The following is a 13,759-nucleotide window of genomic DNA, read 5'->3' as shown; positions in this document are numbered from 1 at the left end:
TGTATTTATATTTAATTTTCAAACTGCAATTCAATATACATTAGGTCACGGAACCTGTCAAAATATAAGCTCACCGCCCTTTTGTTGGTTAATGCTCTGCAATTCCACTTGGTTCCAGAGATAACCTACGTATATGAAATAAATCAGTCTAATCTAAAATCACCATTTCCTGTTGATTCCATTTCATTTATTTCTCTTGATATGAGCCTCTCTTCTCTATTTCCCTTGCAACTTGGTTTAGGCCTTTAATTATATTACATGTGTACTATTCCAACAACCACTTTTCTGTTCACAATGCCAGCATTTCAACATTCCAGCCTACTTATTCATTTCTGCTAGTCCTACTTGTCCATATAACAAAGCTGGCCATGTGACTCCACTGCCAATAAACTTCTGTGTGCATCCTGTTAATCAATAATTTCAAGTCCAGCCCTAGCTGGTTTGGCTCAGTGGATAGAGCATCTGCCTGGGGACTGAAAGGTCTCAGGTTTGATTCCAGTCAAGGGCACATGCCCAGGTTGCGGGCTTGATCCCCAGTGGGAGGCATGCAGAAGGCAGTCTATCAATGATTCTTTCTCATTATTGATATTTTAATCTCTCTCTCCCTCTCCCTTCCTCTCTGAAATCAATAAAAATATATTAAAAAAATTTTTTTTTTCAAGTTTAAACCCTTTAACTTGGCATACATGCTTCTGAAGCACACCCTTGTTAGCTTGCAGTCAGCATTCTCTGAAGTTACATTACACTCCTAAAAATGCTCAGTACCTGTTGGCCTTCTTTTACTTAGCTATTAAAATGTCACTTTCTCTTCTAAAACTCTGGACTCCCTCAGGTAAAAGTAGCTGATTTATTGAAGTGTTTTCTCACAATACGTTGCTCATATTTCACATGGAGATTAAATTTTAAATTATATACCCATCATCTTACAACATTCTGAACTCCTTGTAGACTAAGATAATTGCATTTATATTTGTATCTATAACACTAGACACAGTAGCATATGGAGGTGAATGTTCTCACTAAACATTTGTTAAATGAATGAATGTATGAATAAATGAATCCAGAAAGGTCTGGGTACAACTGCCATATAAAAAACATGCTGGTAAAAACCTTACTGGATGTAGAAAACAATTCTAAACAATCATGAAACGTCAGCTAATTATTATTTTAAGGTTGTCATGAGACCACTTTAACTTACAGTCCAGTATTTTTCTCTCAATATTTTAAGTGATATAATTTTCATCAGAATGATTGCTCATTAGAAAAATATTTTCAGTTTTGCATAACTTTAGCCATTGTACAAATTTGTAGACATACAACTATAAATTAGGTATTTGCATTAATTTTCATATAAATTTGCAGGTGGGTCCAGACATGCGGATCTTGGTGTTAAATGTTTATTCCAGTTCTATCTAACTACCAGCATCTATTTTTATGTACTCAGATATATGAAATGAGGCCATAAACCACCCTCCCCCACCCCCACGAAAAAAAAATGTTCTCTAGAAAAGAATAGTGTTAAAATCCACTGAAATCTATATTGGTCTTCATTATTGGTCTTAATATGTGATTAATACAAGAAGAGCTAATAAAATTTTTTTATTAAATTAATAAAATCTTGTATGAAGCAAAATATTGAATACTACATCTAGATGAATGAGATTACTTTTATAATTTGTGATGTCATATCAGAGAACTAAATTCAATATAGCATAATAATAAGCACTGTGTTGAGTTTTATGTAATTTTTCATAAGGAAAATATGATTTAATTAAGTAGTAAGGTCCTTGCCAAAGGTAATTATAATTGTTAAAATGTTCTACATGCTAATGTGAAAGGCACATAGCAATATTTATGCCAAAAAGAATAATTTAATGGGAGGGGCATACTTAAATATTATAACAAATTATTTCTGTTTATTTTTATGTATAAAAGCATGTATCTCATTTTACAGATTTTCTTCTAATATCCATACCTCATTAGCATATGTATGATTAAAAACTGCATTTTGATATGAGATTAAATTTTTGAATCCAATACTTTGTAAAATAAAAATCTAGTCAAGTTTTGTAAAATTATATTAAATGATCATAAATTGAACTAACTGTCACAAAGAAATAAAGATATGCTCAATGGGTCATGGGAGAAAATACATTTTGAATATCTTACTTGCATATTAATTACTGAAAGATTTTAAACTATATTTTCTTTGAAACTGTTATATTGGTAAAATTTTGTATCTTTAGCTCTTATATGCTATATCATAATTTCCCACTATCTACACTAATAAAAGAGAAACATGCAAATTGACCGTACCTTTGTTACACCCAGAAGCCACACCCACCAGCCAATCAGGAGCAAGTATGCAAATGAACCCAACCAAGATGGCACCGGCCACAGAGCTGGAGCATGCCGGAGGCTTGGGTTTCCCCTGGCGATGGAGAAAGCCAAGCTTCCCCGTCCTGGCTGGCCCTGGCCTATGCTAAAGGCTACAAAGTTTCAATTATAGAAGATAAATAAATCCCAAATACTTCCAACTGGCCCTGGCTTCCAGTTGAGTCATCAGGAGGCATAGCCAGCCTGCAAACCACCACAGGCCCCTCGACAGGCCGCCCCATGCCCCAAGTGAACCCCTACCCTGATCCAGAACACTCTTCAGCGCAAATCAGCTGGCCCCCACCCGTACATCAGGCCTCTATCCTACCTAATAAAAGAGTAATGTGCAAATTGACTGTCACTCCAACACAGAAAATGGCTGCCCCCATGTGGACACAAGATGGCCAGCAGGGGAGGCAGTTGGGAGGGACCAGGCCTGTAAGGGAGGGCAGTTGGGGGCAATCAAGCCTGAAGGGAAGTTGGCGGTGACCAGGCTGGCAGAGGAGGGAAGTTGGGGGCAACCGAGCCTGTAGGGAAGAGCAGTTGGGGGTACCAGGCCTGCAAGGGACAACAGTTAGGAGTGACCAGGCCAGCAGAGGAGGGAAGTTGGGGGCAAGTGGGCCTGTTGAAAAGGGCAGCTAGGGGGGACCCAGGCCTGCAGGAGAGGGCAGTTTGGGGGGATCAGACTGTAGGGGAGGGCAGTTAGAGGTAACCAGACCTGCAGAGGAGGACAGTTAGGGGCAAACAGGCTGGCAGGGGAGTGGTTAGGGGGTGATCAGGCAGGCAGAAGCAGTTAGAGGCAATCAGGAAGCAGGCAGGTGAGCAGTTGGGGGCCAGCAGTCCTGGATTGTGAGAGGGATGTCCGATGTGATGTCTGGCTGCCCATTTAGGCCCGATCCTAAATGGACAGTAGGGCATATCTTGATGGGTCCCAAATTGGAGAGGGTGCAGGCTAGGCTGAGGGACACCCCCCCGCCCCCATGCATAAATTTCATGCACTGAGCCTCTAGCTGTTCATATAAAAGAGGACCCCATATTAATGAAATAATGAAGGGTTATTCCCCTAATACTAAGTTTTATCATTTTAATATGCTATATAATTATGTCAATTTTTTAATACATAACCATCTAGAAAAATCAAACATTTTTACTTAGTTTCTTTTTTTCCCATGAAAAGCCAATACATTTTTCTCTATATGAATGGCTGGTCTAAGATGAAGTCATCCACGAACAAGCTAAGAATAATAAGCACTAAAATCATATTTTAAAATCTGAACAACTAATATATAGAAAAGTCAAAGATATACTTGAATCTGTCAGATCAATACATTCCTGTAATTCCCTCAGGGATAATCATACAATTTGACACCAACATTTAAGCTTTGAAAATTATGTGGCCATCTATTACCGCATGGATGATTCATGTCCTCAAACCTTTTCTAACATTTATAACACAAGACAGGGCTACCTCATTTAAAAATTCCTTTCTGTTATTTATAATTGCCCAAATGGCTTGTTCTTTTCTTTTTCAGAATGAAGAACAAATTTTGGTATTTTGAGTTTGGAACCTCTGAAACTTTCTCAGCAACCTGCAAGAAGCTACATGAATCTGTAGAAATAGAAGTAAGAAAAATTAATTCTCTTATAATACTATGAAATGGCTTGAGTTTGGTTATTAGTATGTTTTTGATAGTCCATGGAAGGAGCTAAGTTTTGAGCAATCCATATAGCTTTCTTTATCCATGATTCTTTATCCACAATTTTATTTCTGTCAGTCATTGGGAATCTAGTACTATCTGAAATATTAGTATAAAGTTAAGTTTGAGTATGAGTTATTTTCATACACTATAAAAGTAAAGTTGGAACACAATTTTAGAAACCAATGGAGAAGTTACTGGGCATAGTGTGGGTAAAAAAAAAAAAAAAAAAAAAAAAAAAAAAAAGTAAGGAGAAAGAAGGTACTGGAACAGAAAAGTTGAAAGGTACATTAAAAAAATAAAACACTTATTATTTTCAGGTCTCAGTATCTTATAACCTTTAAAACACAGTTCATGAAAATTGTACTTACTTTCATGAATGCAGGTTAAAAAGTATACTTTTCCATTCCATTCATTAACTATATTTTCTCAGTTCCTGGGGTTACCATTTTCCCATTACATTTATAGCAAGTGGAAAAGCCAAGACAGAGAGCAAAGAAGCAAGAAAAGATATATTTGAAAAAGATTTGTAGCAAATAGGTCTACAAAAATATATAGACACTAGAAGTAAAAGTTTTGGAGATGGGTTACAATAGAAATTGACTTAGTTTTATTGAGAGATTTTAGGGATTAAAGAAAAAGGAATAGCTAACTTTTGATAAGTGTTGAAGACAAACCATAAGATCAGAACTATGAATCAAGAACATTTAATGATTAGCTGATATGACTTGAGAAATATGAATTAAAAAATAAATGCATAACTTGTCTTCTGAGACCTAAATCATTAATGGCATATAGTCAGATAATAAGTTTGGTAAACAAACATAGTTATGGACTACTTAGAATCATAATGGCCAGTGTGGTTCCTTATTATCCTACCTTTCTAATTTACTATTATTTATATATTTATAGTGTTATATATTTATACTATTGTATATGTGCATATGCACATATATTTATTAAAAATGACTAAATCTCCCTTCCCCTCCTGAAATGTTATTTTTTAAAACTCATTATTTTGTGGATATTTGAACATCTATTGCCCTCAGAATGTTCAAATAAAATCTGAGGAAGAAGGCAAAAATGGAAAACAATTATAAGTATGGCTTCTGGTTGAAGGTAGGGTACATGCTCTGTCTTTCCTTGCCTTAACTTACTACTGAACAAAGATTGGAAAAAAAACATGATGTAGGAGAGCTACTCCTTGTTATGAGTAGGAAAACTCAAGTTGTCAGTCTTCCCAACTTAATTTATAAGTTCAATACAAACCCAATCAACACCCCAGCATTATTTTGTAATATTGTCAACTGATTCTAAAGTTTATATGGAGAGTTAAAGACCCAGAACAAATGGAAAAAGAATAGATCTGTAGACTGACACTACCTAACTTTAAGACTTTGTGTAAAGCTACAGCACTCAAAACAGCGTGATATTGGTGAAGGAATAGACCAATAAATCAAGGGCACAGGCTAGAGATCCCAGAAACAGACCTCCATAAATATTGATTTTTATTTATTTTTTATTGATTAAGGTATTACATATGAGTCCTTATTGCCCCATTGCCCCCACATACTCCCACTCATGCCCTAAACCCCCTCCTCCCCCCATTGTCTGTGTCCATTGATTAGGCTTATATGAATGCATAAAAGTCCTTTGGTTGCTCTCTCCCCCTAACTCCCACCCTCCCCTACCTTCCCTCTGAGGTTTGAGCATCTGATCGATCTTTCTCTGTCTCTGGTTTTGTTCATCAGTTTATGTTATTCATTATATTCCATAAATGAGTGAGATCATGTGATATTTATATCTCTCTCTTTCTTACAAAACTAAATATACTCTTACCATACAGTCCATCAATTATACTTTATTAGAGTTGAAAACCATGACCATGCAAAAATCTGTACATGGATATTTATAACAGCTTAATTAATAATTATCAAAACTTGGAAGCAAACAAGGGGTTCTTCAGTAGTTGAACGGATTGATATATTCACACAATTATGTATTCATGTGTCACAAAATTAAAAATGTTCAAGGAAAAGATTACATCATATAACAAAAGATATTTAATGAAAATCGTGGAAAACATTGACATCTTATAGAATAACTATTTAGAATGTTCTCCAAAACAATATGTGCAATAGAACTAAATTATTTATCTTAGGCTGTGTTCTTTACATGCCTTCCACCTCTGACTTACCATCTCTGCACTTACAGGCTTGTTCTGGAAACCTCTATAGTAACACTTATAAATCAGAACCAGAGCCATGCACTTTCCATTCTTTTGTTGCAAATCTTAAAATACTGTTATAATTTTATGTATTCATCTTAATTCTAAAATTTGGTGTGTGTGTGTGTGTGTGTGTGTGTGTGTGTGTGTGTGTGTTTAAGGATTATGATATAAAATCTGCTTCTCTACTTTTTAATGAATCCAGTTTATCATATTAGTAGAATATTCCTTTCTACCCTCAAGGTTACTTCATAATTAAATATAACAAAAACAGCAATTTGGAAATTCAATTCTGTTTCCTGTTGCTTCCTATTTGGCCTAAAATTACACCAACTATGGTTTGAAAATATATACCAGAAAATAAAACCACTCCAGTACAAAAGTGCCTCATATAATGAGTATATATATATTTTATAAGCAGCCTCTTCAAAACACATTTACTGCATGACCCTTCATTTCCCATTTCTCTTTTATACAGGAAGTTTTTTCCAAAAGAGTTGAATATTTAGAATAATATGAATATTATGAGATACAAGTTTATAATACTAGAGGCCCAGTGCATGAAATTCATGCATGGTAGGGTGGGGGTCCCGCTGCCCAACCTGCACCCTCTCACAATCCGGAAACCCCTGTGGGATCGGGCCTAAACCAGCAGTTGGACATCTCTGTCATCTGGGAAGCTGTCTTATAACCATTCGCCTGCCTGCCTGCCTGCCTGATCACCCCTAACCACTTATGCCTACCTGCCTGATCACCCCTAACCACTTGCCTGCCTGCCTGATTGCCCCTAACCCCTCTGCCTACCTGTCCATCAACCGTAACCACTTGCCTGCCTGCCTGATCATCCCTAACTGCCTCTGCCTTGGCCCCCGCCACCACAGCTTTGTCCAGAAGGATGTCCAGAAGGTTGTTTGGCTGTCCGGTCTAATTAGCATAGTAGGCTTTTATTATTATAGACAGATAAATTTTACCTATTATTAATTAAACCTCATGCTTGGTGCTAAGCAATGCAAACACATTACAGATAGTCCTCTGCTTACATTGGACTCCACATATGCAATTTCGTGGTTACATCACCATCTCCCATTTATTTACTTAAAAAAAAGTTTTGTCATTTCTACATATGTACATATGTGCTTTATGTCTTTTATTATTTACTGAATTTACCACAAGTAAAGGTCAGGAATTGTTATCTTTCTTTTAATTTTTTTTTTTTTTTTTTTTTTACTATTTCACTTCATTGCTGTGTATGTGCTCTATGTGAGTGACATAAGTGCTTATGTAAGTGGGTTCCAACTTAACGGTGAAAATCAGATTATATCACGCCATAAGAATAGATCTCCGTCATAATCTGAGGGCCTACTTATTTGACTTAGTCCGCCTCAAAATCCTATAAATTAAAGAGATTTTACTTTTCCATGAACATTTTCTTTAATAATTTATGAGAAATAAGAATTATGTTGCTGCCAAAAGTTTTAAATCTAAGGAAACAAATTGTAGATTTAATGCATATATGTGTATATGTGTATAAACTGATAACGTATAATGTATATAGTGAGAGAGATATTAACAAAGCTGAGATTTTTAGGATATCAGTTATCCTCTAACTTTGTTACAAAAGATAAATGAAAAATTAAAAGTTTTAAAATTTCAATATCATATATTAAAAGCAAAGTTTGTATTAAATGATTTGGGAAAGGCACCTAAGGGTCTTATGTTTTATTAAGCAAAATATGAATAAGTTTCTGACCTCAACATAAAATTATACTCACTATGAAAAAATTTATTTATAGTTTATCATTAATTTTATCTTATCAAATTTATTATCCACATTTACAGCTCTCCAGTGTTCCTCTCATGTTTTGAATTTTCCTATCAAATTAACTGATTCTAAAACACTAAATTCACATATAAAAGCTTTCCCTTAACATCTTTGTATAGTATAGTGCAGGGCAGATTAGTAAACCAGGATTCAAATTCATTGGGAAAAAAATAATTTTTAAACCATCTTCTTTTCTTTTAGGTAAATTTCTGTGGAATAAGATCTTCTTCCCTTTAAAACTGAAAAGAGTAGACAATGGCATCCCAGCTTTGCACTTTGCAAATAGCTCCCATAGTACCATATACTAAGCACCTTTTTTCTACATAATAAAAATACTCTGGATTTATTGACTAACCGAGGCTGTTAGCTTTTAAGCTTTTACATTCTTTTCCTCTGTAGCTACCTTTTTAAAAATCATAAATCTTCGAAACGGATGAAAATATTATCTGACACTGTATTATAACTTGTTTATATTTCATAGCTCTCACCTCAGCTTTTATTCCCATGCACTCTGCTGGTGCACACCAGACAATTCCTGGTCTCCATCAGAACGAGCAATGAAAGTTTCCTGACTAACGAACATAATGCTAAAGCAAATAGAGGAAGGTAGTCTGGGGTCAAGAACTAGTGGAAACAAATCATTAATAAATAGCGATTTATGTAAGTACACTGTCCTCCCCTCACAGGAACCTCAGTGTTCTTCATAACCCTTTATTGGGACTCGATGATTTTTTTCTTTAAACTTTGTTAAAGATCTACTTACTCTGTTTCTTTAAAACTACATGCAACCAGACGCTGAATACTGAAAACATGAATAATACTACCACTGATATTTTTTTCCATTGTCACATGTAGCTTCCCCAGTTCGTTATTTTAAGCCAATTTGCCAATGTGCTTTCCTTGTAGGCAGAAGAACAAAGGAAGACTTCTTCACTAATTCTAAAAGTAACTTGTCACAGTGGGGTTCGAAGGCCTAGTCCCTTAATTGTCTTAGTGTCCTACCTGCTGTGTTCAATATTGAGTGAAAATGGAAGCCAGGCCCCCAACTTCAGTTTATTTCTCCATTCGTCTGTTATTTAAGTGATTTTAGCCGGTTTGGGGGGAAACCAGACCTTTATAAATTAACAGCAGGGAAATACCAAAGGTGTCAGATTGCATATTTATCATCTTTTTCGTGTAATACTTAAATATGTATTAAGAAGTGACTGACATAAATTAGGCAGATTTCAGAAGCCACAGGCCATGGCTTGTAGGGGACCCCCTTCTGCTTGACATTTCATCCTTGTCAAAGATCAAATTATTTTAATTTAGGCTGCAAATTATAAGGAATGAAGACTTCTTTGTGGGAATTCCCTGTGGTAATCTGACTTTTGTTGTTACTGCTGCTTGTCAGTGTGCAAAAGATATAATATGCATGCAAATAAGGTTAAAAAATATGTACTATCTAATTATCCAGCCAGTACATTCCACTTGAAGACAGTGGGAGGCCTGACACACAGTATGTGTTTGATTCATTGAGGCCTGCAGGGTATTTACACAAGATTACTTTTAATTATGAAATTAATATCTGTTTATCTAGAATATATAGCAGTAAGTGAATATACACATGAGTAGAATGCTTTAGTAAAAAGAAATCATCTTAATTTAATACATGAAAAGGGAGGGGAAAAAATCACTTGTTTTTGGGGTGGGGTAGGGAGTGGGGGGCGGGGGGAGGACACGATCCAGACCTTGGTTTCACCCTCATTGAAGCTATTTGAATGAAAACTTGGCACCTTCTCTAGAATTTGCTTCTAGCCCTGCCAAGTAGGCTCAAGTTGGGGTGCTTTATTTCACGGCGTTTACATTTTAGTGACTAAGATGCAGTATGAGGTTCAGTGGGATGAGGCAGAAGTGGAAAAGGATAAAGATTTTCTATTTGTTCCGTTTTTGTTTTTATCGTGTTGATGCAGCATTAGCTCCTCTAGCTTCAGAAATCGTGATTGCCATGAGAAAGAAAATGATGATTGCTCTCAATGTCTTTTTCCTGGACTCTGACATGATACATAAAACAGTCGCACTGCAGACACCCTTCATGTTCTGAAATACATATTCCCAACGAAGTTTTTTGTAAACTAAACTTATGTATTTACATCTCTCTTCTCAGATTGACGTACAATCGAACGTGGGAGAACAGTGGTTGGGTTTTATTTGGAATTACTACCATTTTAGAAAACTCAAAAGAAATGAGTGGACTCCAAAAATACAGTATAGCCTGTCACTCTCTGCACATGTCCATTGGTGGAAATGAAGAGAGAATTAAAAATATTTTAATATTTACCACTGTGTCTGTTAGCAAGTTTTATATTTTTCAGACAAACAGAAAGAAACCTGCCTAATTAATGGTTTTTATTTTTTAATTCATTGTTACAGCAGCTATAAAGTGGTGATGAGTTGGCGATTACATTTACTGCTACTCTTGGCATTTCCCTCACTCAGCCTGCCTCGTCCTCCATATTCATTTCGACAACTATGTGTCTCATTGCCTTTAACTCTGTGTTTAGAACTTAATGTAGAAAAGAAAAGCAAGAATTCATCATTGGCCATTATAATGTAATTCAGAGCTCTTGCAAATTCTGTCTTGAAATTTTCTTTTTTTCAAAGAAAGAAGTATCTTCTTATTCACTTTCTCTTAATAGTGAATTGAAATGTGTTCTAAATAGGAGGCAATCATTAAAATATCCACCTAAAATTTGACCAAATTTTCCAGAGTCAAGCTTTTTGTAACACATTGGAAATTGATAACTCTTTATACATGCAGATGCTAATGCGTCTCTTTCCCAAAGGTTTTCTGTAAACAAAAAGACACTGATGATTCAATTTGATCATTTTTAAAGAGTCTGTATGTATAACAGGTTAATGTTATTATCTGTTTTATATTTCATATGGACATTTAGGGTAAATATTGAAGTGTTCCTGAAAAGCTTATTTAAAAATGTCAGGATTATGGATTTTAAAGTTCTTATTAAAAGATAAAGAAACACAGAAGGAGAAATCAAGGAAAGAAAGACAAACTATCTTTCTGTTCTTTTCTTTTTACTGATCAGTGTGATGGAGTTCAGATAGACTTAATAAACATCTCTCTGGAAGGAATTGCTATCTTGAATATACCCAGCATGCATGGAGGATCCAATCTCTGGGGAGAGTCTAAGAAAAGGCGAAGCCATCGCCGGATAGAGAAGAAAGGTTCTGACAAGAGGACCACGCTCACAGATGCCAAAGAGTTGAAGTTTGCAAGTCAAGGTAAGTTTTCTCACGCTATTTGTTAAATTTATTGTAATCTGCTTTCAGAGTCTACCATAAAATGAAAGAATATGCCATTCCACTATTGTCTTCATATTTATAAGTTGTATTTTTAAAATCAGATATACATGTGTGATTAAATTATATCAAAATAGATTCTACAATCATGTGTACACTCGCTGCATTTTTTTTTACTACTTTATTCTCTCGGGTATATAATGTCCTACAGACAATCAATACATCTGGATATTTAGAGTATAATAATATAGTGTATATGGTACATTAAGTCTGGAATGTGATGGTCTTGCTCAGGGTGTTCCAGTTGCTCTAACAGGGCTAGTTAAAACTTTCCTAAGGTTGTGCTGCAAGAATTTTTATTCATGGCTCTGCTCAGTCAAGCTGTGAAGTATCTTATATTAAGCTGTTGTTCTAAGTACCATTTATAATTGCATGTTTAAATATCCCACAATAAATTTCAATTATCTGCTGCTATTATTTAAGAAATGTAATAACAACAATTAGGAAACCTCAAAAACAGGGGGCAAAGGATGAACAAAATAGGATAGAATAGTGGTGGATCAGAATTTTCAATGACATTGTAATATATATCACATTGGGACTTGACAGCCAATTCCTGTTGATAGGTTTTATAAACAAAGATAAATTGATAGCATTCTAATAATCACATTCAAATAATATATGTGTATTATCCATATTATTTCTTTACCTTTTAGAATCTACCTAATTCTATTAGTGACATTCACATGTCTAAGAAAACATATTGGCTCAGCCTAGTGCAAAGATAAAACGTGAAGTTGTTATAGGCTTATTATGAACCCAATAAAATAATGTGTATATTTTTAATAAATAAAATAAATGTGAGGAGAGTTGTTAGGCTTGATGGAGATAGAACATGGCTTTATATTTTAATGTCTTCGGGTGTCTGATGCAGGTTTCAGTAGCAGGCAGTGATTTCTGTTATGTGGAATTTGTTGACATGAGAGTGACAAAGATTGATGGAGAAAGCATTAAGTATTCCTCTTGAAAGAAGTATTTATTACAACCTGCCAATGACAGAGGTTTTGATGCCCCTTAGATGTATAGGTAATCCTAAAGAGGTCCATCTTAAAAAGCAGTGCTATTTATTTATTTATTTATTTATTTTTATTTCAAATTACATTTACCTTTCAATGTTATTTTGTATTGGTTGCAGATGTATAGCCTAGTAGTTAAGACAATCATATACTTTATACAGTATTCCCCCCTATATTTTCACTACACCCCTGGCATCATATGCATTTAGTTACAATATTATGGACTCTATTCCCTATGCTGTATTTTGTCACCCAGTGACTACCAATTTGTACTTCTTAACCCCTTCACCTCTTTCACCCCAGTCCCCCAACCCCCTCTCCTCTGGCAACCACAAGTGTGCTTTTTGGATCTATAGTCTGTTTCAGTTTTGGTTATTCATTCATTATTTTCTCTTGATTCCACATGTAAGTGAAATCATATGGTATTTGTCTTTTTCTCTTTTTCAAAAGTAGTTTAATCTATATAATAAAAGCTTAAGTGACCATTACAGCAGAAGGACCTATAGCTATGATGCACACTGACCACCAGGGGGCAGGCGCTCAATGCAGGAACTGCCTCCTGGTGGTCAGTGTGCTCCCACATGCTCAGCCAGAAGCTGGGCTCACAGCTGGTGAGTGGTGGGAGCCTCTCCCACCTCCAAGGCAGTGCTAAGGAGCATAGAGCTGAGTAGTAAGGAGCAGCGAGCAGGTGGGCGATAGGAGTGAGGGCTCCCAGACTACGAGAGGGTGCAGGCCAGGCTGAGGAACACTCTCTCCCCACCCCACCCCCCACCTCACTACACAAATTTCATGCAATGGCCTCTAGTTTAATATAATTACGTTTATACCAAATTAATTTAAGTGCTTTATACTCAAAATGAAAACATGGGAAATTTTAAAGGAGAAATACATAGACAAAATGAGCAGTTTGTGGATCTATGAATTTAAAGCTGAAGGGAATTATATATACCCAGAGGCCCGGTTCACAAAATCCGTGCTCTTTTGGGGAGGGGGGCGCTGATGTCCCTCAGCGTGGATTGTGAGAGGACACAGGCCAAGCCAAGGGACCCCACAGGTGCACGATCAGGGCTGGAGAGGGACGTGGGAGGTTGGCCAGTGTGGCAGGGACCAAGGGAGGGCTCCAGGGCATGTCCAGCCCATCTCGCTCAATCCCAATCAGCCAGACCCCAGCAGCAAGCTAACCTACCAGTCAGAGGTCTACCCCCTGGTGGTCAGTGCCCCTCATAGCTAGCGGTTGAGCAGCTTTAGCATATCATTAGCA

At 36.1% G+C, this 13,759-nt stretch overlaps 1 protein-coding gene across 5 annotated transcripts in view; it reads left to right on the top strand.

The window, feature by feature from the left end:
- DGKB (diacylglycerol kinase beta) overlaps nucleotides 1-13,759 on the top strand; it is a 485,460-nt gene that overhangs the window by 351,090 nt on the left and 120,611 nt on the right. For all 5 annotated transcript variants that reach the window (XM_084897103.1, XM_084897105.1, XM_084897104.1 and 2 more), the window contains 2 exons: nucleotides 3,909-3,999; nucleotides 11,209-11,404. In XM_084897103.1, coding sequence (XP_084753229.1) covers nucleotides 3,909-3,999; nucleotides 11,209-11,404 — 287 coding nt within the window. The remainder of the gene's footprint in view (nucleotides 1-3,908; nucleotides 4,000-11,208; nucleotides 11,405-13,759) is intronic.

The sequence above is a fragment of the Pipistrellus hanaki genome, assembly GCF_964339955.1.
Source record: "Pipistrellus hanaki genome assembly, chromosome: 10".
Lineage (NCBI taxonomy): Eukaryota > Metazoa > Chordata > Mammalia > Chiroptera > Vespertilionidae > Pipistrellus > Pipistrellus hanaki.
This window is presented reverse-complemented; position numbering and strand designations above follow the sequence as displayed.